This window comes from Choloepus didactylus, chromosome 1 (assembly GCF_015220235.1).
Source record: "Choloepus didactylus isolate mChoDid1 chromosome 1, mChoDid1.pri, whole genome shotgun sequence".
NCBI lineage: Eukaryota > Metazoa > Chordata > Mammalia > Pilosa > Megalonychidae > Choloepus > Choloepus didactylus.
Window position 1 is genome coordinate 122,120,281 of NC_051307.1, and position 26,500 is coordinate 122,146,780.

General features: G+C 41.3%; 1 protein-coding gene across 7 annotated transcripts in view; it reads left to right on the plus strand.

Annotated features, from left to right (window-relative positions):
- Nucleotides 1-1,395: 1,395 nt before the first annotated feature.
- TNIK (TRAF2 and NCK interacting kinase) overlaps nucleotides 1,396-26,500 on the plus strand; it is a 433,418-nt gene continuing 408,313 nt past the window's right edge. For 2 of the 7 annotated variants that reach the window (XM_037840750.1, XM_037840775.1), the window contains exon 1: nucleotides 1,396-1,801. In XM_037840750.1, the coding sequence (XP_037696678.1) occupies nucleotides 1,745-1,801 (57 nt within the window). In that variant the 5' untranslated portion in view covers nucleotides 1,396-1,744. Of the gene's footprint in view, nucleotides 1,802-4,156; nucleotides 4,267-26,500 lie in introns of all 7 variants that reach the window. The other 5 variants (XM_037840728.1, XM_037840740.1, XM_037840735.1 and 2 more) reach the window with 3 other exon arrangements.

Sequence of the window (26,500 nt, forward strand, 5' to 3'; positions counted from 1 at the left end):
ATAGTAACGATCCATTATGATTAGGAATAAATATAATATTAACAAAAACAGTACAACACACATCGAGTGTTTAAAAGCCCTCTGAAGTCTGCAGTCGGGATGATCTAACTGTATTGGCTTCCATTCATTCACTCAAAATCCGTATTCTGAAGCTGATATTCACACTACATGATTTCAAAAACCCTCAATGCACTTGGCCAGAAGGAAATTCTCTTCCTAACAGGGATGCAGAGAATGCGTGCAAAGCTACTACTGTATTTTGGGAAAAAGTTCAGTTTTAGCGTTTTCTTCGGGGGTATTTTAATTTCTCGTGGCGAAGGCCGGAGACGAAGGACTTGCACCAGGGCTGGGGGAAGTGACTTCACACCCTTGATTACAGAATGTCATGATTATCACTGTAAACATTCAGCCTTTAAATGTGAAAGCGAGTGAAGTCAAATTGTTCTCACGCGTACATCCTGTCTGTTACATTTTATCCGCTAGCCAAACTTTCTCCACCAATCCCGGTAGGTCAGTCACGGAAACCCTGCCTGAAAAAGAAATGCAGGATCTTGGGGCAGCCTGGCTGCCTAAATCCGTATTGCCTTTGGACAGTTACCTGAAGCATCCAAGCAACTGCACCCTGAGAGCAAGCTTCTGGTTTCAATTCGGTCGTTCCGTTGGGAACTGCGGTAGGGGCAGGTCCTGGGTGTGGCGATGCCAAGAAGGAGCTCGGATCTCCCAGGTTTTCGCTTCTGGCAAACCTTCCTAGCCCCGAAGCGGCGAGGGAACAGCACCAGGGACCAGCCATACCAGATCCTGGGGACAGCGGGAGGACCTGACCCCATTGCCGATGCAAACTGCCAAACTGCCGAGGCGTGGGTGCGCTATGTGCGCGCGCTTCTCCCCCACCCGCTCGCCGGCTGGAGGCGGATCCCCTTTCCTGAACACAAGTCCTTATATGAACTGGTTGCACCCGCAGCGTAACTCCAGCACCACAAATAAATGATGGGGGAGTGAGGCCGTCGCTCTGTGTTTCCTCCGGCTTTTTTAAACGCCAGAGCTCTTGAGACCCGCGATGAAATCCCTGTATGCGATTGAACGGGCCATTTTGCTGCAGCGCACGAAATGAACACAAAAATAAAGCCTCCTTGTCCCCAGGATAAGCACGTCTGGGTTCAGGAACAGCCTTTCTGATCCAGCGGGATTAGCCTGCAAAAGCCAAGGCGGAAAGAGAGCGCGCCCCTCCCCCATCCATGCTGGTGCGGAGGGACCGGGTCAGGAAGCGCGGCCTCTCCGCAGCCGGAGACCACGCCTCCTCCACCTCCCTCCCCCTTACTCCTCCCAGGAAGCGGTGATAGACAGTTCTGTATGGTTCTCCACCCCCACCCCCAAGCTGAGTGGAGGAGTTGATGTGTCTCATTATAACAGCCAATGCAGCCGCCATCCACGCACAAGCAAAGAAGCATGTTCCATTTAAATACACCCACGCAGCCCCAGCGCCCTTAGCCGATCAGGGCGCGCAGCCCACACGCACCGCGGCTCCGGGCTTGGAGATCCGCGCAGGTTGGCTCCCGGACCCAGCGGACAGACGTGCAGAGGATCGGGAGCGGACGTTGTGGGGCTGGGGTGGGTGGGGGAGGCTGGGCCTGGGGCCTCTGGTGCAACACCCGCATGAGGACTCGAGTGAAGTAGACTAAGGTGAAATTGCCAGGGGAAAAGCTTCGGTGTGGTTTTGGTTCATTTCTCCCGCGAAGAAGTAGACATGGCGAGCGACTCCCCAGCTCGCAGCCTGGATGAAATTGATCTCTCGGCTCTGAGGGTGAGCAGAACACGTTTTCTGATTTCTTTCCACTGGTTTCGGTCAGGGTGAGTGGGCTCGGTGCATGGACTGGAGTTGGGGCTGATGGGCAGAGGCAGGGGAATGCGACGGGGAGGGAACCTGGATTCTCGATTTGGTTCGGGGGCTGCTAAGGTGCTCCCGGCTGAGTCCGGTGGCAGGGACTATGTGGTACCTATCCTCCTTTGGCTGTGGCTCAGGCTCCCCTGAGAGCGCGTGGAGCTTATGCCAGTTTCATCTTAGACCGGTGTAAGAGCATTAAAATGAAAGACTTATCGTTGTGAGTGTGTGTGGGCGCGCGCGTACACACCCAGGGCATTCGTCTTGTGCCAAGGCGCGAGACCCGAGTGTCCCTTTCTGCAAAAAGAATATCAACAGCATGAATAAAAGACTCTGGCTCCCCACGTTTTGCAGCTACCTGCAAGATGACATTATGTGCATGGCTGTCCCCACGAAGCCGAACCTGCTGCTTCGAGGGGGCAGTTATTGCTATGCTGGTCTTGTAGATGGCAACTGACTCCCCTCCCCCTTTCTTCCTTCTGAGCACCGGCACCCTCTCCGCGCTTTGGTAAATGCCAGGCTGCCACTCACCTTTCTTTATGGTTTTAACTCAGCCCTGCTTGTGCTTCCTGACTTTGTGGCTGTGACAGTTCCGCTTTATGGCTGAACTTCAGCAGGTGAAAGGGATGTATTTTATGCTTTTTCCCAGTCAGACCGGAACTCCCGGGAGTGTGTATGTTTTCCTTGTGTCTATGGCCAGTTCTTTGTAGAGCACCTCCCTCCCTGCACCCCACTGGTTCGCGTTTACCTTCGCGTGAATTGCCTCAGACGCCGTTTCATTGTATTGACTAAGACATCATTGGTATAGAATCCATTTTGCTGTTGTTTTGAGATAAGAATACCAGGAATCCCAGCGCAGCCTCTGTGCTTCCCCGCCCCCAACTCCCAATCCCAATACACTCCTAGGGGAAGGGGGCAGAGCTTTCTTGCCATTTTAATTAGATGCTGCCTGCCGGGAATAGGGTGAGGAGTCGGGGTGGCAAAAACAGCGGGAGTCTGAGGAGAAGGATTGGGCACCGATTTATGGACGGCGGCTTCCTCTTCTGAACAAAAAAAAAAAAAAAAAAAAAAAGCCATTGCATATACCTGATGCATGGAGGATCGGTGAGACCGAATTGATGAGTGGCTCTCAACAAGGACACGCAGGATGGCTGAAACATTGAAGTTCACATGCCCTCCCAAGGAATATATTGTTAGACATATTCAGGGGCCATTTACCTGAATCTGTAGTTCTTCTGACATTGCCTCTGTCTCCACGGATATTTTAAAGAGCTCCCGTTATTACCAAAGTGGTACTTTTTCTTTAGCCTCATGAATCCATCCCCTTTTTCTTCTAACTTTCACCCCCTCTCTAATCCTTCGGGCTAAGAGGAGGTTTTAGCAAGGCAGTCAAGCAGTTGAGAAGGAACAGAGATGCCATTGAAACTGGCTGTTCCTATAGTTGGGCAGCAAAAACTCATTCATACGTTATTACAGTAAGCTGCCTATTTCTCTGGTGCCGAAATGCCACGTTCAGAACCTGCTGCCCCCTGGGCAGTTGGGGGTGTGAGGGTGTGGGTGGAGACGGAGGGTTCTTTACAGGGTAGATGCTTTGGCCAAGTCTGTGGTTTCCTGCTTTACAGGCTGTGTGTGCTCATTTGCCCTACTTTCTGCACCGGGAGTTGCTGCTGCGGGGTTAATCAGGTGGATGGATGGTTCAGACTTCAGGGTGGGGAAAATGGTTAATGGGGAAGAGATCTGAACAATGGGCAAGGCTTGTGATTTTCCTGAGCCAGAATCTCAGACATCACTCCTGTAATGGAAAGCGCTCTTTTGTGATTTTAAGTTGGGTTTGGATGAGTCCTCCTGGGCTTTTTCTTGGGGAAGGTTTTCTGAGACATCAAGCACAGAGCCTGCAGGCTGTGAGCAACAAGCAAGGGTTCACCTGGCCAGGCAGGAGTGCAGGTCGCACTTGGGATACCTGAGTTTGTGAGATTTGTTTTTTTTTGCGAAGGTATCTTTCCATGATTCATTGACATTGCTCTTTGTGGCCTGCCTGGATTTCCAGCTTAGTGCTCTGCCTCTGTTTTTCTGTGGAAAGTGGGAGGGCAGTAGCCCTGGCGATTGTGAACTGCTTGCTGGCAGACTTAATGTAGATGTGACAGTTGCATCCCTCAATGCTGGGGGTAAGCCACAGTCTTGTGGTGGGTGGGGCAAACAAGCCAGGAGAGGGTCCAAAGGCCACATAGGTAATCTCCACAAATCAGAGGGCAGACTATCTCTGTCTTTCCAAATTAGGAGAGGTGGGCTCCGCTAGATGAGAAGTCTCATTTGTTCCGCAAGACCTCAGAAAAGCCTGTGTGCCCAGAACCTCCTGGGGAATGCCTGACCCCTGAAATGCAGCCAAGGTCAGTGGCTTCTAGGAGAATTTGCTGCAGCTTTACCAGTCCCTTGCTGTTTCTGTGGCTCTTTAATGTACACAATCAATGCTCTTTTTGTAAACCTTGGGGTCAATGCCTTAAAACCAGATCCTGTCTGGAGAGGCCTTTATCCTCACTTTGGGGGCTCATTGTTCTCAGCCAGTGATCCTAGACTGGACCCAGTCTGATTTTTCCCCAAATATTAACAATGCATAACTTAAACCAGAGCAACCAGTGACAACAGTGATCATTTAAATTATGCAAGATTTGCATGGTTTTAAAAAGTGAGATGAAGCAGGATCTTCTTTAGTTAGAAAATAGATCTGAATCCAGTTTACTTAGTCCTGATTTTTAGAGGTCACAAAGATAAACTAAGTCTTGGGGGAAGATAGAGGAGTGTTTTCATGGATTCAGAGCTGGAAGGGAACTGTAGAGCACTCAGTCACTCCTCTTATTTAACACAAGGCAAACTGAAGCCCAGAGAGGTGAAGTCTCTTGCCCAAGGTCACACAGACATTGGGAGAGTGGGGAGTGTCTGCGGAGAGAATCTGGGTTTCCTGACTCCTCATTCAGGGCTCTTTTCTCTAAGTCATGTGGTTTGTGGCTGAATCAGAAATCAATAACACATTTTCTGCCTGAGCTTAAAAAGTGGCAGAGAGGAATAATTTCACCAGGGTCATAGAATTTTATTTATTGAGAAATGGGAAACTGCTTCCTACAAGTGCACTTGGGATACATAGAACAATGGTGGGAGCTTTAAGGTACTTTTGAAATTCATCTTGTCCTGCCCTTCTTCAATTCCTCCTCTGTCTAAATCATCCAGAACAGATGGTTGTCCTGCACTGGTAACCTCTCTCCATCTGAACGTGGCCCAAGGGGTCAGTCTATTCATGTGAAGTTTATAGAGTTCTAGGCATGTTTTGTGTAATCTGTGTGGATATGGATATTATATATAGTATTATGGATATAAACTTCTGTCCATGTGGATGTATGAAAATGTGTGTATGCATACCTAGGCTTTAGAAAACAATCTAATCATTCAAATCCAGGGCTGGAGTCATTCTTGCTTCATATCACATTACTAAAATAAATGAAATTTGCCACCACTGTGCTTTATTATGTGTGAGGTGAGCTCTACCCAGAAGCTTTTTGGAGATTAGCATATTTCTGAACCTGAGTACATTGCCTGTTCTGGGCTTGATCCACAGGGTAAGGCATTCTAGTCCAGGATTTGGCCTCTGCTGGCCTTATACTCTCGACTTCTGCTAGGACTTGCACACATTTTTCTATTTGAACAGAATTAGGTGAATTATGCATGTCTTTCTCCCCGTTCTTAACTCCCTTCTGAGTTTAGCCGATTCATTCTACATTGAAATCAAGAATTTGCTTCTTTTGGAGGTCTGGCTTACGTTCCTCCCCTTCCCTCCATTTTTTACACTTGTATTAAAATTGGTGTGGGCTTTTCTTTCTGCTTCCTCACTAAATTGTGAGCTCCTTGACGGCAGGGGCTAAATTTTGCTCATCTCTGAGGCTACAGTCTCTGTTAGTTGAATGAATGAATGAATGCATGAATTGGTGAGATAGTGCAGCGGAGTGATCACAGGCTTCTGGCTTCTATGTACATGGCTTATTAGTTCTCTGACTTTGGGTAAGTCATTTAACTTTACTTTCTTTAAAAACTTTAAAAATGGATCATAAGTGTTTGCCTTTCTCTCAGGGGTGGTCTCAGAAATCAAAGTATTTCTGGCAATGCTTTGAAAACCGTAAAGCACTATTCAAATATGTTTTTACATGATTAAACACAATTTTATGGGAAATTTGATTCCACCAATATTTTACCCCAGTGATTGTATCCAATATGAAATAACCCAGACAAGAAGATATCAGAAGGTCCTGATTCCTTTTAATGGCACATCAACAGATGTTAGCTGTCTTTTGCCTTTTATGTGCTATATGACCTTATATGTTTCTCTGATGGCTGGTTTGAGTTTTACCCTGATATCAACCAATGTTCATTACATATGAGGTGAGCTCTGCACAGAAGCTTTTTTGGAGATTAGCATTATTTCTAAACCAGTGTCATCATTATTCATCAAAACTTTTCTTTTTTTTAACTTTTTCTCTTCTTAATGGATTGATTAACCATTATTCAGATATAAACAAATTAATCATGTCTGGGTCATTTCAAAGTTTTTTTTGGGGGGGGGCAAGCATCTAAAATGATGTACCAGTAGTCCAGTATTTAGAGCCTTCTGATCAGAGGTCTCAAGGGGCTTAAAGAAATCTTGAAACATAATTAATTCATTATCCTTGTGTACTTAATTAAATTTGGTCTTTAATGAGATTTTAGTAAAATTGCACAAATTAAGATAAAAGTATCTTGAATGATAATAGCATGGCATTTTTTTCATTACATACATTTGTTGTTTTTCAGAGATATTAAGCAGGTATTTTCTTTGCAATGACATTACTTCAGTAAATAGGGTTTACTGGTAGTTATCAGAACATCAGAGAAATATGCATAATCATTTTCAGTATATTCATTATTAACCCGAGTAATCTTTAGTACAAAAGCTAATATAAGTCATGGTTTGCTGTTTGCATAATTATCTACTTAGGAGGCCATGGAATATTTTGTTAATGAAAGAATACCCAACACTTTCCCTTCATAGACATATCACATTTTCCCCCCCTTATCTGTCAGGTTCTTTGAAATCTTGTAATTTTGAGTCTTGTCAGTTGGCCCTTTCTTCTTTCTTTATCTCTGTCCTGGAATTAATCTTCCGTGGCTGCCTTGTTTCGATGCCATTCCTTCTTTTGGTGATAGCGGTTCTAAAGTCCACCCAGTTTCGAGCTACTCTGATTGAATCGTGGCTACCATTCCCAGCTAAGCCACTGCACAACCAGTCTCTGATTCAATGTTTCTGATAGAATTTGGTATAACTTGAGTCTGAAAGATGCCTTAAGGCTAAATTGGCTCTTCCATTCTATGGGGGAAGTAACTCTCTGACAACAGGACCTAAACTGGTTTGTTAGCAGTGCGCTGAGACTTCCAAGAAAATCTTGGTGATCTTTTTTTGAATGAAATGTTATTCTGCGCATATAAATATAAGGTTCCTAGTGGAGAGAGAGGGAGGACTTAAATAGAAAATGTTGGATGAATTCCGCTTGTAGTTTCTTCCATTCTAGTTGAAAGCTCATTTCCCTCTAGAGAAAGATGATTTTCAATCCACTTCTTTTTACATGCTCAGGCTGTTTCCACTTGTCTCAAGGGGTGTCCTGAAATTCTCGAAAACACATTTCACCCCAATCTTAAAACTCTCCCCTTGTTACTGTTGCGTGGACTCCTCATCTCCATTCCTTCCTACAATCACTGGGTACCACTCTCACCTGGAAAGCACCTATGACAGGACCCACCTTCTATATTTTTACCTCCAGCCTTCTCCTCACTAGTCTTTCTTGTACTCTGCAGTTATGTTAATCTGCCTAAGTCACAGTTTCAGTCTGGTTATTTCTTAATCAAGACCTTCCCTGATTCCTCACTATTTGCAGATTAAAGTCTAAACTTTTTAGCACAGTGGCAAGACCCACTATAATTCAGCTGGACCTCTGACCAATTTTGATGTGCACTGCATTAGCACACTGCAATTTTATCCGCCAGTTCTTCACAAACTCATACTGCGAGAAGGAACAACTTGCCTCTCCCCAAGGCTGCCCTTTAGGGGGCGCTTTACCTTATTCTCTGTTTCTATGACTACTACCCTGACACTAAGCTTGCTAATGCCATCTTTCCTACAGAATTGTCCCTGATGTCTCTGAGATAAGAGTTATTCCTCCTACCTATATATGATCTCAGAACTTTCCACACAGCTAGCTCTTTTACTTTACTTACTTGGGTATCCCTACCATGTTATTTTACACAGCAGGGGCTCAATAAATGTATATTGAATTGATAAAATATATACTGTACAGCCCTTTTAAGAGGACTGGAGGTGGCATTGCCTAGAAAGGGTCTAGAAACTTCATAAAAGTGGGGACAATACTGATAGCACACCTCCAAGCGGTATTGATCACATTATATTCTATATTGCACAACCCTGGGAGACACCTTTTATGTACAGTACAACTCCAGGAGATGCTACATAGAGTTCATTTGCAGGAGTACCAATTACGAAGAATACAGTAATTGGTCCTGGGTAGGAATCCCTGTTTCTAGAATTTTCTTGCCATGGAAAATGTTCCTTTCATTGTCTCCATATTCTAAGTTTTGAGACATTTTAAATATGATGAATTAGGATTCCAAGGCCAGTGTGTATGTGTGTGTGTGTAAGATGTTTCAGACCTTTCAGTATATCCTGATAACATTTATGCCTACTATTTTTATCAACTAAAAGTAGAAGGGTGGGAGGGTTGTATTTATTGGATTGCTTATTGGACAGGGATGTTAAATTGTTCCACTGATAGAACTGACAATGGCTAGAGAGGATTTGGGAGAGAGTGAGTTTGAGTAAAAGGTACCCTGATGGGAGTTAAGAGTCCAGAGTTATGGTGTGGCTGTGACACTTTCTGATGAGTGGTTTGGGCAAGGAAATGCTGGAGGTGACTTCCAGTGCTGTCATTTTTCTGTGATAAATCATGGGATATACAAGGATATCTCCTAGAGGTAGAACTGAAGGTATTTAAATAGCCATGGATTCTTATTCTAGGTCTTAAGGAAACCAAAGTATGAGAACTGTGGACCTCAAGGAGCTGGAAATTACCATTGGAAATAATATCTCCTCCTCATTTTTAGAAGAGTTTTATTGTTTCTAATTTTTAGGTTCTGATTTATAATTTAGTATGTGGATTTGGTGTTTGGAGATGGAGCAATGGGAGTAAGGGCTGATGTGCTATGTACTACCTTGCAGTGTTGCTGTTGCTACTCTGGTTCAGACTCTGAAGTAAGGATGGATTTTCAAGAGCTGTATTTTTAACCAGTGAAGTTAGTACTTTGGCAGTATGGATCAATACATTATATATATATATGACACTGACATTTGTTTGATTGTTGTAGTGTAGTAGAAGGAGCTCTGGCCATCAGCATGCGAATTTGGGCAGAGGCTAATATTTTTTGATTTTGTGAAATTTGATTAACCATGGGGAAAGAAATGCATATGGAATATAGCATTCATTCATTCTTTTGTTCATCTGTTCATTCATTCCAGCACATGTTTATTGAGTGCTACTAGTTGTTGGGACTGAGCTGTGGATAACACTCTTGTAGACTCTATATTCAAGGTGTGAATGGTTGGGTGGAGGAAATTGTTTCATATCATTCTTATTCTGCTTCACTACACTCCAGTTACACTGATCTTTTATGTTTTGTGAACATGCCAACCTTTTTTCTGTAGTTCCCCATGCACAGAAAACTCAACTACCAGATTATCAGTCGGCTCCATTTCATTATTTAGGTTTTAGGTCATATCCTACCTGTGTTACTCATCTATTACTGAATAACAAATTACCCCCAAACTTAGTGGCTTAACGCAACAATAATCATTTATTATCTCTCACAGTTTCTGTGGGTGAGGAATACAGAAGTGACTTAGCCTGGGTGTTTCTAACTTGGGGTCTCTGATGAAGTTGCAGTCAAAATGTCAGCAAAGGCAACTGTCTTTGAAAGGCTTGACTGGGGCTGGAGGTCCTGCTTCTAAGACTGTTCACTCATGTGGTGCTGGTTGTTGGCAGGAGGCCTCAGTTCCTCCCCTGTGGGCCTCTGCTTGGACTGCTTGAGCATTCTCTTGACATGGTGTTGATTTTCCCCCCAAGTAGTGGTGCAAGAGAGCCAGTGGAAGCCACAATGTCTTATATGGTCTTGCCTTAGAAGTTACACCATCATTTCTGCAATGTCCTATTGGTTATCCATGTCAACCCTATTCAGTGTGCTCAACGCCTCGTCAGAAGTATCTTTAAAGTCCATATTTCCACAAACAGTCTCTTCAAAGCAGTTTAGGCCTTTTTTTATCGAGCTTCTCACAATTCTTCCAGAATCTTCCTCTTATCCATTTAAAAAGCCATTCCAACATGTTTGGTATTTGCAAACTCAGCAGCAAAAGCACCCCACTCCTGGTACCAAAATCTATTCTAGTTTGCTAATGCTGCTGGAATGCAAAACACCAGAGATGGAGTGGCTTTTATAAAGGGGGTTTATTTGGTTACACAGTTACAATCTTAAGGCCATAAAGTGTCCAAGGTAACACATCAGCAATCGGGTACCTTCACTGGAGGATGGCCAATGGTGTCTGGAAAACCTCTGTTAGCTGGGAAGGCACATGGCTGGCATCTGCTCCAAAGTTCTGGTTTCAAAATGGCTTTCTCCCAGGACATTCCTCTCTAGGCTGCAGTTCCTCAAAAGTGTTACTCTTAGTTGCACTTGAGATACTTGTCCTCTCTTAGCTTCTCTGGAGCAAGAGTCTGCTTTCAACCGCCGTCTTCAAACTGTCTGTTATCTGCAGCTCCTGTGCTTTCTTCAAAGTGTCCCTCTTGGCTGTAGCTCCTCTTCAAGATGTCACTCTCAGCTGCAGCTGCACTGAGTTCCTTCTGTTTGTCAGGTCATTTATATGGCTCCACTGATCAAGGCCCACCCTGAATGGGTGGGGCCATGCCTCCATGGGAATATCTCATCAGAGTTATCACCCACAGTTGGGTGGGGCACATTCCATGGAAACACTCAAAGAATTACAATCTAATTAACACTGATAGGTCTGCACACACAAGATTACATCAAAGATAATGGCGTTTGGGGGCATAATACATTCAAACCGGCACAGCTTCGTGATCTTTTTTTATGCATAACTAGACATGTAGCTTTAAAAAATTAAGATCATACCATATATTATCTGCAGCCTGTTTTTTTAACTTAATAATCAGTATTTTCCTCTTATTATTAATGTTTTTCTATGGTGTAGTTTTAAAACCTCTTTATCATGGGGAACTTTAAACTTGTATAGTACAGAAAGAACATTGGAACCCTCATACATTGCTGGTGGAATGTAAAATGGTACAAGCACTTTGAAAAACAGTTTGGTAGTCTCTCATTAGACCCAGCAATCTCACTCCTAGGTATATACTCACGAAAATAGAAACCATAGGTCCCCACAAAAACTTGTACATGAATGTTCCTAGTAGCATTTTTCGTTAAACGTCTCAAAGTGGAAACAACCCAAGTATCCGTCAGTGGAATATTACTCGGCCATAAAAAGGAATGAAGTACTGATCCAATGAAGGACAACAACATGGATGATTCTTGAAAATGTTGTGCTAAATGAAAGAAGCCAATCACAAAAGGCCACATGGTGCATGCTTCCATTTATACAAAATGTCCAGAATAGGCAAATCCTGTAGAGGCAGAAATTAGAGTACTGGTTGCCAGGGACTGAGGGGAAGGGAGAATAGGAGTAGCTGCTATTTCCTAAAATTAGATAGTGATGATGGTTGCACAACTCTGTGAATATACTAAAAATACTTTTAGAGGGTGAATTTTATGATATGTGAATTATATTTCAACAAGATTGTTGTAAGGAAAGTAGATTATCTACTTGTAACATATCTTGTTTCATCTATACCTCCACCCACTTCCTCTCATATTATTTTGAAGCATCATGTAATCTCTTTTGTCAGCATTTCAGCATGCATCTCTAAAAGATAAAGACTCTTAAAAGATACATAATCGTAATACTATTATCATGCCTAAAAATAATTAATATGTAATTCTTAACTTCTTCAGATATTCAGTCAGTGTTCATATTTCCAATCATATGTTTTTAACGACTGCTTTGCATTTTGTTTCAGGGATGTGTCATAATATGGCTGATGGAGCATTAGATTAGTTCCAACTTTTCAACTCTTGTTACTAGGGCTTTGATAAGTATCTTTGAACACAAGTGTTGGTGCATATCTCTGTTTCTCTAAGATATTTTATTTGAAGGGGAATTTGGAATGAAAGTGTCTGAATGATTTCTAAGGCTCTTCACATTGTCAATTTCCCTTCCAAAAAAGGTTGTTAACCATGGATATTTCCACCCTCAGTGAATGAGAGTTCTTATTTCCCAACATCTGGGCCAACACCGGGCATTCACTGTTTCTAAAATGAGGTACTTAAGTGAAACACTTATAACTGGGAATGTTAGAATACTATGAGGTTTCTTGGTGTTAAAGGTTGAAGACTAGTAAATAGGTTAGGTACAACTATTGGAAGCTTGCTAAACAAGTTCAGGACTATTTGGGAGAGCTGTGATGAGACCCATTTTCCCTGGAGACACTGTAAAAAACAGTAGGGGTCACTTTCACCTTTTTAGGTACTCCTTGAGATAATGTGGAAGGGTGTATCAATACATGCCACTCATTGAGCACCTATTATGGGCCAGTCTTTACACTTGCTTTATATTAAGGAGGCACCCTGGTGTGGTGGCTAAGTGTGTAGACCCAGGTCCAGGTTATCTGGTTTAAAATCCCAGTTTGGCCACTTACTATCTGTGTGATCTTGGATGAATCCCCTAATCGCTAGTCCTCTGGTTTCCTCATTTATAAAATGAAAATAATAATAGAGTCTACTTCATAGGGTTGTTCAGGATTAAAGCCCTTAAAAATGTGCAGTTCTGAAAACAGTGTCTGGCCCTTACTAAGTACCGAGGTAAGTAGTAGCTATCATTACTCTTATTAGTTCATTTAATTCTCACAACAATTTCCTCTGAGGTGTGTATCACTTACAGATGAACACACTGAGGTGTAGAAAAATCAAATAATTTACCCAAGGTCATAGAGATACTAAATGGCCAAGCCCAGGTTGGACTTGCCCCAAAGCCATTGCCCATAGTGACTCAGGCGGCCAACATTTGATTTATGGATCTTGTGATGTCAGAATTATCTGATGTATTATCTTCACGGATTTCCCAGAAGCCTTTGGCTTTGGGCCTGATTTCTCTTTGATGAGCGTAGTAGCATTTTAAGAGTTATTTCTAAGGTATTTCTTACTTGTGATTTTTTTTTTTTAAATAATCAAGTTCTGCTCAGAATGTGCTAATTCGTTTCTTTTCCTTGCCTAAAATCCTAAAAACATAAAATATGAACCATTTTGGGATTAATAGTAATTTCTTTATACAGCATGTATAGGGTATGTTTGCATTGAATCTGTTATAGTCTTTGGAAAATCACCCAACAAGTGTGTTTGGAAGATGTGTGGAATCAGGTTCAAGGGTTTCCAATTTCGAAGAATTGGAAACCATTGAACTTTTGATTGTAACAGAGGATAGCAGAATGAGCCAGAAACTACGGAGTAGCAGGGGCCATTCTCAGACCTTCATCTGCCTGATAATAATTAAAATCAAAACCTTGAGTTATGCATTCAGATTTTCACACGGACATAGATATTTTAAGATTAAAATGGAGATAATGGAAGATAGAGCTGGGAGTTAAAAAGGTAGAGAGTCCTGTATTTTGAACTACAATCTACTTCCCACCTGGTTTGTAAGAGACTATTAAAATTGACACAACTTTATGGTTGTCAGTCTTGAGGAGGCCAATTGCCTTGATTTACTAGATTTTATAAACTAACCCTCCATTTAAAATGCCTGAATTATGTATGCCTAGGGTAAAAATCCTGAGCTTCATATGGACAAGGTTTCATCATTTAGGTATTTTTAGTCACCTGTAATCAAATTATATCAGTGTGGTGGGTGGAATGGGTTGTAAGCTATAATTGAAAGCTGTATTTAAATAATAACAATAATAATAATATTTAGCATTTATAGAGCACTTTATATCTTCAAAGTACTTGCAGACATTACCTAATTAAATATCCTGTCTGATTATAATCTGGATATAAATGCTCTGGAATCCAGAACAGAGTCATGAGAAAATGATGCATTTGAAAGTTAATGCTAACTAGCTTTAAAAACCTATGCAACGATGGGAATGTTAGGGCTTGGGATTCCATCGATTTTGTTCAGTGTGATGGAGGGATTAGATTATATCTGTACTTTATGGATGCCTCTGCTTGATTTCTGATCACTAAGGGCTGAGTATTGATTATCACTCTGGTCCTTACAGAAGCTAAAATATAAGCAATATAAATAAGCTTTAAAATGGGCTCCTTCAGGATGTTTTTGTGCCCTGGCCTCAGATGAAGCTCTCGTAAGTGAAATGAAGTATGGTAGTACAGGGAAGAATGGATATGCATTGCCATTTAGTAATTTCTATCTGAGAATAATAGATTAAACTTCACAGTAGGATATACCATAAAAAATGCATTGGAGAAATGAAATGTCTTCAGTTTGTGCTAACTGCTTCTCAGTGTTTTGGACACGTGTCTGAGTATTGTCCCTTTGCCTGCATATCCTCTGTTGCTAATTCAGATACTGTTTGGCGCAAGAACCAGTAAGCAGTAGAGCTTTCTGCGCATGGTAGTTTCCCAATAAATGTTATCTTGCATGTTACGGTTTTCTGAGAGCTGGTTGACAGGCTTAACTCCTGAAAGTGGGATCCTCCGATCAATAGCATCAGGATCATCTCTTGAGCTTCTGCCTCCGTGACCCACTGAATTCTTAGAAACTGGGGATGCCTCCCAGCCATCTGCTTTAACAAGCCCTCAGGTGATTCACTGGTTTCACAATCACTGGCTTAAATGTTTAAGAGACAGTTTACTTTCTTCTTGTTTTTTTCATGCTGGTTCTTTCATTCATTCAATAAATATTTATTGACACTTGCCATGTGCCTGGCACTGGGCTAGATGTGAGGATTCAGTGGAGTCAGACATGATCCCTGTGCTCAGGGATGAAGCTCTGCTCTCATGAATGGGAGACACATACATTAAAGAAATATTGGAAAAATGATGTATTAAATACAAGTTTCTTTTGGAAAAACACAGAACATACACTATGTGTGGAAAATTTGAGGATGCCTGAAAATGTTGTTCAGAAGGATTTAGAGATTTGCATAAGGTAACTGCAACTTTTTCACACAGTACATCTTTTATGACCTCAAAGAACTTGTGGAAGGCACTTACTTTTGGGAATATGGAATTAAAAATTTCATGCCAATATTATATATGCTTTTGAATTATTCTTGCAGAGGGGAATACTTGGAAAGCCTACAGTTTTCAACTAATAATCTTTGACTGTTCTTTGCATTGTCAGTCTTTTTCATTAGCAGGTTTTTTTAGGGTGCAGAAAAACCTCACCCCCGTGATCAAGAAGATGAATTCTTCATATATTAATTTCCTATGAGTCTGTGGGATTCCAGTTTAAAGCCCTTAGGAGGTAGTGACATTTGCCTGAAAGTCAAGAAATAAACTTTATATTTGCAAACATTTTTAGCCCTTTGTTTGAAGCTTGAGATCCTTAGGTTGTTTATTTTTATGACCTGGGAAATGGAATGTATATTAGGAAACTGAAGAGCAGGCTGAAGGGATTTCCTTACTGAGGAATCCCAGACTTTCGGTATGACAACAACTCAACCATCTCTTACCTAGCCACAGAGATGCTGCATGTTGTTATTTAATTCATAATCTTAGATAAGCACACTGCTTATATTTCATGTCCCTTTATTTGGGGGAAGGTTGATGGCGATTATGGTTGTGAAAGAAAGTTTGTATACAAATTGATGATGAGACTATGCCAAAATTTTGTTTCATACCCACTGCTAGGGAAGATGCTTTTAAAAAGCAAATCTGATGAGCCTCTGTTGGAAGACATGGTTTATGGGGAAAAAAAGTGGTTAGATAGTCATCATTGGACTGGACATAAAACATACCTGGTTAAATATTAGTAAGTTTTTTGCAATATTGACAATTGGGACAGATCCAACTTTCTCAGAAGAGATCTTAATTTCATTAAAGTATCAGGGAATTGCTTATGCATTTTCATCAGGAATTTAATTACTCAAAGATGGGACAGTGAATTGCGTCTTGGAAAAAGTTCTATTTGAGACCAGGTTTACGACAATTTTCTTTCTAGTGCTGGTTGTATTGTAGTCCCTACGGAAACAGCAAATTTGACATGGCTTCTTCATAGCTTTTCCATGTGGTTCTTGCACATTTCAGATAATACGTGTGGCCATTTGCAAGGTTGAGAGGGTCACTTGAATTTGGGAGTGCTACGTTTTTTCAGTTTACTCTAAGACTCTGTAGAGGGCAGAGACCCTGGGTACAAAGTGTAACCTTTGTGGTTTTGCTGCCAGCGTCCTAGACCTACTCGGGAACTCCTGATAAGACTGAAGCCAAGCGCTTCCTGTTCCTGAAAGGCTACTCCCTCTTTTATTTTCTTTAAACAGATAGCTCTAGCCCCAGTCACAGAGAACTTGGTTTTCTTTGCATACAAACAAATGAACGAAAGCACTATTGTACCCTCCTGGAGCTTAATATCCAGATGCTACTCTGGGAAAGGAGTAGTGCATTCAGATGCTCTTTGGTCTGAACAATATGTATGTTCTCTCTGTAAGTGTTTTAAAGATGTAACTCATGCTGGCCTTGTAGTCATCATTTCTTGACTATAGACAGCATTTATTTTTGGAGAAGAGCAGATGTAAACGTGTGAAATACAGAAGTCTACACATTTTTGTGGTGGAGAAGGGGAGGAGGGAAGAGTGTTTCTCTAAAATCATGGGAACCTAATCTTCCTTACTCCTTTGTTTTCCTGCCTGACTGAAAATTAGCAGGGGAAATCTCCTGGAACCTGACCATCTGGGTACCTGAGCCTCTGTTTAACTGATTGCACCAGAAAAAGTGCTAGTAGATAATTATCAGAGGCCCTTATCACAAGGAACAGAAAGGGTGCCTCCCAAAGAGGAAGCCTTCGTGTGAAGAGAGGAAATTGTACACATTCAGTGACATATGGATGACACTTAAGGTAAAATGTTGGCCATACACAGGTCAAAGCCCCAGATTGGAAAAGTGTCCGTGGAAGGGGTTTGAGAGCTTGGTGTCCTTTCTGTGGTCTCTGTACCAAAGCTCTTGTTAGTTCTCCTGGTTGTGTGTACGTTTTAAAAGGCACTTGGGGTTTTTAAAGCAGCAGGGGCTTTCCTGTGACTCTTAGGCTCTTAGACCCCTTGAGACCAGGTCTGTTTGTTTTCTTCTCTGGAAGCAGGGTCTCTGCTTTGTACCTCATCACCTGATACAGTGCAAGTTACATCAGATTTAAAGTAGTCCTCTGACCTTCTTTCCTGTTTCCTGGCTGTGGTTACTGCCTTCTGCAAGTTGCTGCTCATTTGCAGGATTCACAGTTAGGATTTTGGTCCCTTGTAGACTGTTGAGTGTGCAAGCACATTCTCATTTGCTTTGCTTGGTTCCTTGATAACTCCCCGTTGATAGAATTAAATTCACTTTGCTATTTAGTATTCTATTTTGACAGTAAATGATTTCAAGCATGTTTTTCCAAAGAGACATCTCTGATAATTTTCAGTGATATTTGGAAGGTGAGTAAATTACAAAGCCACGTGAAGTCCACAGTTCACAGAGCTGCTACTTAAAGCTTTATTCAGACTATGCTTCCTGCCATAATAATGCTTCAGGCCCAAATAAATGTAAATCTGAATGAAAAAATATACCTGAGTATCTGGTTAGACTGGAACCCTCATATGTTTGTGGTGGGAATGTAAAATGGTGCAGCCTTTTCTTAAAAAATTAAACATAAATTTATTATATGACCCAGCAATTCTACTCATGGATATTTACCCAAGAGAAATGACAATATATGACACATAACAAAAGTTGTACATGAAAGTTTATTGCAGAATTATTCATAATAGCTATAAAGTAGAACTAGCTCAAGTATCCACCAACTGATGAAATGTATTAAAAAAATGTGGTACATCCATACAGTGGAACGTTATTCATTAATAAAAATTAATGAAGTTTTGGTAAATGCACAATATAGATGAACATGAAAACATCATGCTTATATGAAAGAAGCCAGCCACAAAAGACCATATATGATATGATTCCATTTAGATGAAATGTCCGGCAAAAGTAAATCTTTAGAGACAGAAAGTAGATTAGCGATTGGGGCTGGGGTGTGAGAATAGAGAGCTACTGTATGTGGACATGAGGCACCTTTTTAGGATGATGGAAATGGATTGTCGTAAAACGAACGAATTTTATGGTATTTAAATTATACCTCAGTAAAGCTGTTAAAGTATTTTTGAGACATTACCTCATAGTTGGAGCAGCTCCAGAGACTGCAAGGGCAAATCCCCTGATCAGGTCACTCTGCGGTATTTCTAGGAAGGCCATCTGTTCAGACACCTTGCATCATGGGGACTCTGGTCCCATCCTTTGCTTTCTACTTACAGTCATGTCATCCTTATTCTGAAGGGCTCATCAGATTTTACAAACACAGTCATAATCATTTCCTTCCAGGTAGGGTGGCCCAGATACCTTATCTTCTCCTCCAGAGAAAAGAGGACTTTGGAACCAGGACTAGGTAATTATTTCTGTCTAAAACCATTTCTTACTGAACTACTTTCAATTCTTTGACTGTTCCATGCTTTTTCTCACATCTGTGCCTCTGCACATGCGGATCCCTCTGCCTGGAACTCCTCTTCAGTCCTTAATGTCACATACCATTTGTTAATGGATACTTTACTTGTTTGCCTTCCCCCAGAGGAAATCGAAGCCTCCACAAAGGAAATAACTACATTTTGTTTATCCTTGTATCCCATTTATTGATGAAATGAATGACTTTCCATGACCTACAGCTTGAGGCTAAACTCCTTCACTTCACAAGGCCTTTCATGATGTAACCATTTCCTGTTTTTTCACATCATCCATATCCTCCCTTCTCCCCCTCAGTACACTAACCCAGTGTTTTTCAAATTGTAATGAGTTGTGGAGTCAGTTTAATGGCTTGCAAATCAACCTTTGAGAAAATTAATTAGAGTGAAAAAATATTAGCATGCACATATTGTGTAAGTGTGTGTGTGTGTGTGTGTGTGTGTGTGTGTATGTATTAGGTCACAGTGTAGAATGTATTAAGTCACAATGTCGGGTATCAGGGACAAAAAGTGAAATTCACTGCTCTAGCTCAGTGCATAGGACTGCATCATATTTAACTAGAGGGATTTTAATTTGCAGATTCTAGTTCAGTAAATCAAACATGGAGCCCGCAAGTCTGCACCTCTGCAGCCCCCACATGTTTCTGATGCAAGGGTCCCACGTTTTAAGAGATTCTAACACAATGCAGTTCCCTACATCTGCTTTGCTGATTTAGGTCTCTCATTCATTTATTAAACACCTACTAAGAGCCAGGTGCAATGCCAGGGGCCCAGTTGCAGTGGTGAACACAAGAAATTTAGTCTGGCTGGCAAGGTGGAAGAGTACATGTTGTTGCTCCTTTCCCCTGTCTTCACCCCACCAACTCGGTTATGAACAGCTATTCCTTTTTCAAAATTTAAATCAGAAGAATTACATGTCTTCTACTATTTTTCATAAAGCTCAATGACAATTGGTGTATGGGTAGAGATTCCAGGAAGAGGGGATGCTGAAAGAGGCTGTGATCCCTTAAGGAAAAGAATTTTCCCACTTTGTGGGAGCAGGGAGGCAGAGCTCTAGGTGAACATTTGAGGACTGAAGGGGCCAGTGGTCAAAGAGGAATGAGTTGGTGCAAACTATAGTAGCCACCGTGGCCACAAGACACCCTCTGGGAAATGTGGGGAAGGGAAGAGGCCTGGGAGGTTTCCAGTCAAGTAGCAGAACTGGGGCAGAGACTCAGAGCCAGTTAATGCTGTGGTCAACCCCCAAGGAGGGCATGGCCTTGGATATCATAAAAGCAGAGACAGGGAAAAGCCCTGGACGCTGACAGATTATGCTTATGGAAACTGTAAGAGAGCAGCCTGCAGGCGTCTACAGTCCCATGTGCCCCGGGGAGGTTGGGTTGGTGGGGAGAGCAGCTGGGAGGCAGGGTAGCTTGTTCATGAAACCAGTGGAGACTGAGCACATGCTTAGCTTTGTGGGACTCTTGTGCCAGGCTGAGCAAGGGGCTGTGAGGGAGTGGCTTGGGCTGGCCTTGATTCTTGGCAGGGCTTTAAGGGAGGAATTTGTGGCCCAGGAGTTGGTCCTTGGCTTTGCACTTCCCAGAACTAGATGTGATTAGGACACAGAGACTCAGGTCACACCAACACATGGATGCACCTGTTGATCTGGAGCATAATTAATATAGTAATAATAATAATGGTGATGATAACAGTAATGCCATTTTTAATAGCTAATACCTTTTGTGACCATTTAACATATGTCAGGAAATAAGCTATTTATTTATTTATTTATTTTTAAGCTCTTTATTTTTTTTATTATTTTTTTTAATCTTCATTTTATTGAGATATATTCACATACCACGCAGTCATACAAAACAAATCGTACATTCAATTGTTCACAGTACCATTACATAGTGGTACATTCATCACCCAAATCAATCCCTGACACCTTCATTAGCACACACACAAAAATAACAAGAATAATAATCAGAGTGAAAAAGAGCAATTGAAGTAAAAAAGAACACTGCGTACCTTTGTCTGTTTGTTTCCTTCCCCTATTTTTCTACTCATCCATCCATAAACTAGACAAAGTGGAGTGTGGTCCTTATGGCTTTCCCAATCCCACTGTCACCCCTCATAAGCTACATTTTTATACAACTGTCTTCGAGATTCATGGGTTCTGGGTTGTAGTTTGATAGTTTCAGGTATCCACCACCAGCTACCCCAATTCTTTAGAACCTAAAAAGGGTTGTCTAAAGTGTGCATAAGAGTGCCCACCAGAGTGACCTCTCGGCTCCTTTTGGAATCTCTCTGCCAGCTATTTATTTTTAAAGTCTGGTCTTACTACTCATGAGAAATAAACCCTCCCCCCTACATGGGACATGACTGCCAAGGGTGTAAAACTCCCTGGCAACATGGACATGACTCATGGTGATGAGCTTGCCCCTGGCATTGTGGGATTGAAAAGCCTCCTTGGACTGAAAGGGGTAAGAGAAATAAAACAAAATAAAGTTTCAGTGGCTGAGAGATTTCAAATAGAGTCGAAGTCATTCTGGAGGTTATTCTTATGTATTATATAGATATCCCTTTTTAGTTTTTAATGTATTGGAATAGCTGGAGGGAAATACCTGAAACTGTTGAACTGCAACCCAGTAGCCTTGATTCTTGAAGATGGTTGTATAACTGTATAGCTTACACGGTGTGACTGTGTGATTGTGAAAACTTTGTAGCTCACATTCCCTTTATATAGTGTATGGACAGATGAATAGAAAAATGAGGACAAAAAGTAAATGAATAATAGGGAGGGATGAGGGGTATGGGATGTTTTGGGTATTCTTTTTTATTTTAACTTTAATTCTTATTCTTTTTTTTTTTTTTGTGTGTGTGGTAATGAAAATATCAAAAATTGATTGTAGTGATGAATGTGTTAACTATACAATAGTACTTTGAACAATTGATTGTAAACCGTATGGTATGTGAATATAGCTCAATAAAATTGAATTTAAAAAAAGGTCTGGTCTTACTAATTAAGCCACATTTTGTGATACTCCCTATTCTTCTAATTTTGCAAATGTGGAAGTAGAGTCTTAGGTTAAGTGGCTTGTTGAAAATGATGGAGCCTGGTTTTGAACCCAGGTTGGTCTGATTTTAGAACTTAACAATATGAACATTATGACAGTTGCTATTTGCAGTTTTCTAAATATAGAGTGGAAATACATTTGTAGTGGTGGAACTGCTGTGTCTTCTGTTCGGGGAAGTGTATTTGTGATTTTGGAGGGATTTGGGATTCTGACATTTTGATAGGACATTTGCTTGTGGAGGCTGGAATGAGTGGTTATTTGACAGGTCTGGGTAAACTCATACTATCTCCCTTTGGTGATCCTAATCAAGATACAAAACTCCCTGTTACGCAAGAACTTTCTCATGAAAAGCATTTCAGTTACATTTAGTTCATCATCTTAGATACCCTGGTTAACATTAATCTACTTTCTGAGTCTGTCTTGCTTTCTTCATACTTTGTTTATATCACTCCCATTCCTTTTTCTGTTTTTGAATTATTTGTTCATAAGGCCATCGATGTCTTTGAACTACAAGCTTCTTAGGGGCAGGGATAGCAATTTGTTTACCTTGTGTCCCATAGAATGCCTAACAATTTGGTGTAAAATATGTTCTTGGAGTCACCCTGTTTGGATCCTGCAGCCCTGTTGTGCACTGAATGAATAGAGGACTGGCAGTAAATTTAGTGTGCTTTGAACTTTTAAGAGTAGGGATTGTGATTTTGGGAAATCAAACCTTAAGAAAAGACAATGGCTCCTAAGAAATTGAAAAACCTATTTCCTAGGCAGCCTTGGGACTTATGTTGATATGATTGGAAACCTTCCAGGCTTCTAAGAAGTTCAATAGAAAGAAGCAAAGAGGTGCCCGGAGATGGTGAAATGGCCTTTGCTTACTGGTTTTCTGTCTCTTCTTCAGACATGAAAGTGGTTCATTAGCACAATAGACTATAAACTCTTTATAAGCACAGGTTCTGCAAATTAGATGTGGGTGAATTTTTACTGAAGACAAGTCCCTGTGCAGAAGTTATATACCTGCTTTTATTCCACGGACTCTAAAAAGCACTGAATATGGGGCAGCTTCACCAAAGACTGGTGGGAAACCAGATTTAAAGGACGTTGTGTTGCATCATGGTGTGGAGCACTAAACCCCTCTGGATTTCCTCAGCATCTGTCATTGGTGTCACATTGTGGGCACTCAGATTTCTGTTGAATGCAGTCATCTGGAACCTTCCAAGTTTATTTTTCAGAAGGCTGTGGAAAGGAAAGATTCTCTCTCCCTAACACAAAGGTGTCAGATGAAGTTTAAGGTTTGCCTTTTAGTGGGGATGGCAGCTGATGCATGGATTTCATTTGCCCCATAGGAACTGGGAAGGCAGGCTCACCCTCACCAGCCTGATTGCTATGGGAGAGAAGCCTGCCCCGTGCAGTCTGGTCTGGAACAGAAGGAAAGCACCGAGCTGTTTTCCAGAGGCTTGAGCACATCAAAGACCAGGGCTTACGCGGCTATAAATCACAGAGCATCTCGGAAAAAGTTGTAGGGATTAGCCTAAAAATAGGTCTTGGGGGCCCAAGGAAAAAGCCTCTTTGCTCATGCTGACATTTGTCCATTGCTTTGTTTTATTTTTAGCTTCTAAATATTGATTAGCTTTTGTGAGTGCTCACTGGCTCTTGTGGTCTCCTTATATCTGTAAGGGGATAGAGCCTATTGCAGTTGAACTGCAGGCATTCTGGGAGCAGAGCAAGGTGGTGGGGAGAGCTTTTCTCATCAGGCCTCCAAAATAAAATTCAGCCAAGGCTATCATCATGCTCCCATGTTTTCTGCTGCATATCTCCTGCTAAGCTTGGATACATTTTTCTTTTACAAATGCAGACTGTTGCACTTTACAGTAATTAGCTGATATGATTGTAATGGCATCTGTCTTCTTTGCATAGAAGCTTTGAAATTAAGTGTTTTAAATTGACTCTTCCTTTCAGGTAATAAGGAGTAGAAATTCCAGCTATAAACATAGAACTGTTAGATTCTAAGCTTGTATCAGCTTTGGGACCGTAATAAAAGGAGAGGGGAACTGGCGTAGCTGCAGTTGCAGTTGATTGCATTCTTTTGGAGGTGTGCTGAGATTCCTGACAACCTGACCAAGTGATTCCAAGGGGGCCTTTGCACCAGGGGTCTGTGTGATGGCTGGAAAGGATGATGAAGTGGACGAACTGTCTATTCTGATGTGGATTTATGTTGAAATGTTCAAATCTTCCACCTGTTCTCAGTCTTCCTCAAACTAGAGACTATAAATGAATGATGATGACTTTGGAATCTGGTTAGGATTCTCCAGATGACACCTTGGCAGTGAATTCAGCCAGAACATTTTTGGCAGCTCCATGAGTAAGCTGCATAAGAGGGGACCATAAAATAATTCGGGCTGGTTTGTGAGCTTGCAGCTCATCTCATTTGTTCTCAGGGTCACAGGAAGCAGAATAGTTTAGAGGTTACACCGGGGGTTAGACAGTCTGGGTTTAAATCCTGGCTCTACAGTTTACTAGCTTTGTGACCTGAAGCAAGTTATGTAAACTCTCTAAGCTTTTTCCATATTTGTAAAATGGAGATAATAATGATAGGGATATTATAGAAATTAAGAAAACATATTTTTTATAATATTTAAGGGCAGTGCTTGGCATATTGCAAATGCTTAATAAATGTTCAACACATTCAACACCAGGATCATTTTTTCAAACATTTTGAGAACTCTCTCTGAGTCTGGCTCAGTCCAAGTGACTGGTTATATAGAGGTTTACATGGTATAGGCTCTGCTCTGAAGAAGCTTAAGGTATAGTGGTCAAGACATGCAAAAATAGATATATTCAGTAGGAGTAGCAGGGTGGATGGCTGGCTGTAGGGGGGGTGGAGGAGGTGGGAGAGGGGTGGACTGAGGTGAGGAGTGGGGTGTTTCTTGGAGTTGAAATAACTTAAAGCAATTCTCAGTGATTTTGTGGTGGAGAAAGCGATTGATGCAAAGCAGTTCTGTGGCTGAAGTCTTAGTTGTTCCTTAGAAGTAACCTTTGCCTCTCTTCCGTGCTCTGCTGCCTTGCTGCCTTGCTCCATGTCTGGATTGTTGGATCTGTTATACTGCTGTTCACCCTCTGACTCCAGCCTGTCCCTCTTCAGTCTTTCTGGCAAAATATATATATAGCTGTTATTAATAAGCAGCAATGTGTGTGTCCTGCTTTGTATGAAAAATCTAAACATTGCTAACCAATGGTATGGAACTGAAAATGCAGAAAATGCCTTTTAAGCACCCTGGTTACAGTCTTAGGAAATCTATTAACACAATATAGCACATTAGTTGGCTAAATGATATTAATTCTGGAATCATCTCTACAGATGCCAAAAGGCATTGGCAAAATTCAGCAGTTCTTGGTTAAAAAAAGAAAGAGAGAAAAAAAGCCCTACACTTATTAAGCTAGGAATAAGGACTTTCTTTCCTAACTTGATAGAGAATGCGTCTGAAACCAGCAGGCATCCTCATACTAAACCTCAAACACCAGAGGCTCTCTCTGTGGCAGACATTGTTGGTTTCCTACCTACCAACATTCCCAGCGTCTCCCCGTTCTTGCTGTCAGAGGTCTAAATTGGTTTGGTGTTTATCCTCCCACATCCTCAGGGGAATCGAATCCCTGCCCCAGCCACAGCATGAGGTGCATGGAGTCTTTGGGATTCCATTCTTTTTGCCTGTGGTTGGTTTAGACAAGTCACGTGACACAGTGCTGGGCGCAGCCTTGCTGGAGGATCCTGGGAAGGTTTACCTCACCTTTAAAAACGGGCTTTAACAAATGGTACTTGCCCCCATCCTGGTCTTGGATACTGTCTATAAGGCTGTGATTTTTGAAATGCCGTGTGCATCTGGCAACCATGAGGGGAAAGCCTGGAGAATCACAGAAGAGCTGACCTGGGTCCATACATTGTTGAACAGCTGAATTAATCAACCCTGGAACTGGTATTATGTTAGATAATACAGTATTCTCATTGTTTAGGCCAATTTTAGTTGTGTATTCTGTTACTTGCAGCTGCAAGCATCCTAACTGATATATGTCCCTTCCAAGTAACTGTAGAAGGAAGTCAAGATTAAGATAAGGGCAAATATTAATTTATAATGTTCTGGAATTTTAAACCATGTCTTGCATGAAGAAACAAGAATTGTAAGTATTTGCTAATAGGGATAATGTTATACTGTACCTCAAAAACTCAAGAGAATGAATTAAAAAAAAATTAGAGCAATATTAGTCCAGTAATATGACTGGACACAAAATAAATATACCCAAATCAATAGCATTCTTATGAGCTAGGCAAAATAACCAGTTAGAAAATATCTTTGACAAGAGATTTCTTTTACAATAATAATAAATAATGTAAAATATGTAGCAATAAATTTAACAAGAGGTCTGCAGGACCTATGTGAAGAAAAATTTAAAACTTAGCAAGGGACACACTTAAGCCTAAAGAAATGTAGAGATATTCCATGTACTTGGATAGGAAAACCTAGTCACATAAAGGTGTCTATTTTTACCATGTTAATTTGTAAGTTTAATGCAATAATAATAAAAATACCAAGCAGGTATTTTTAGGACTTGATGAAAGGATTCTAAATGTCATCTGGAAGAATTATATAAGAATA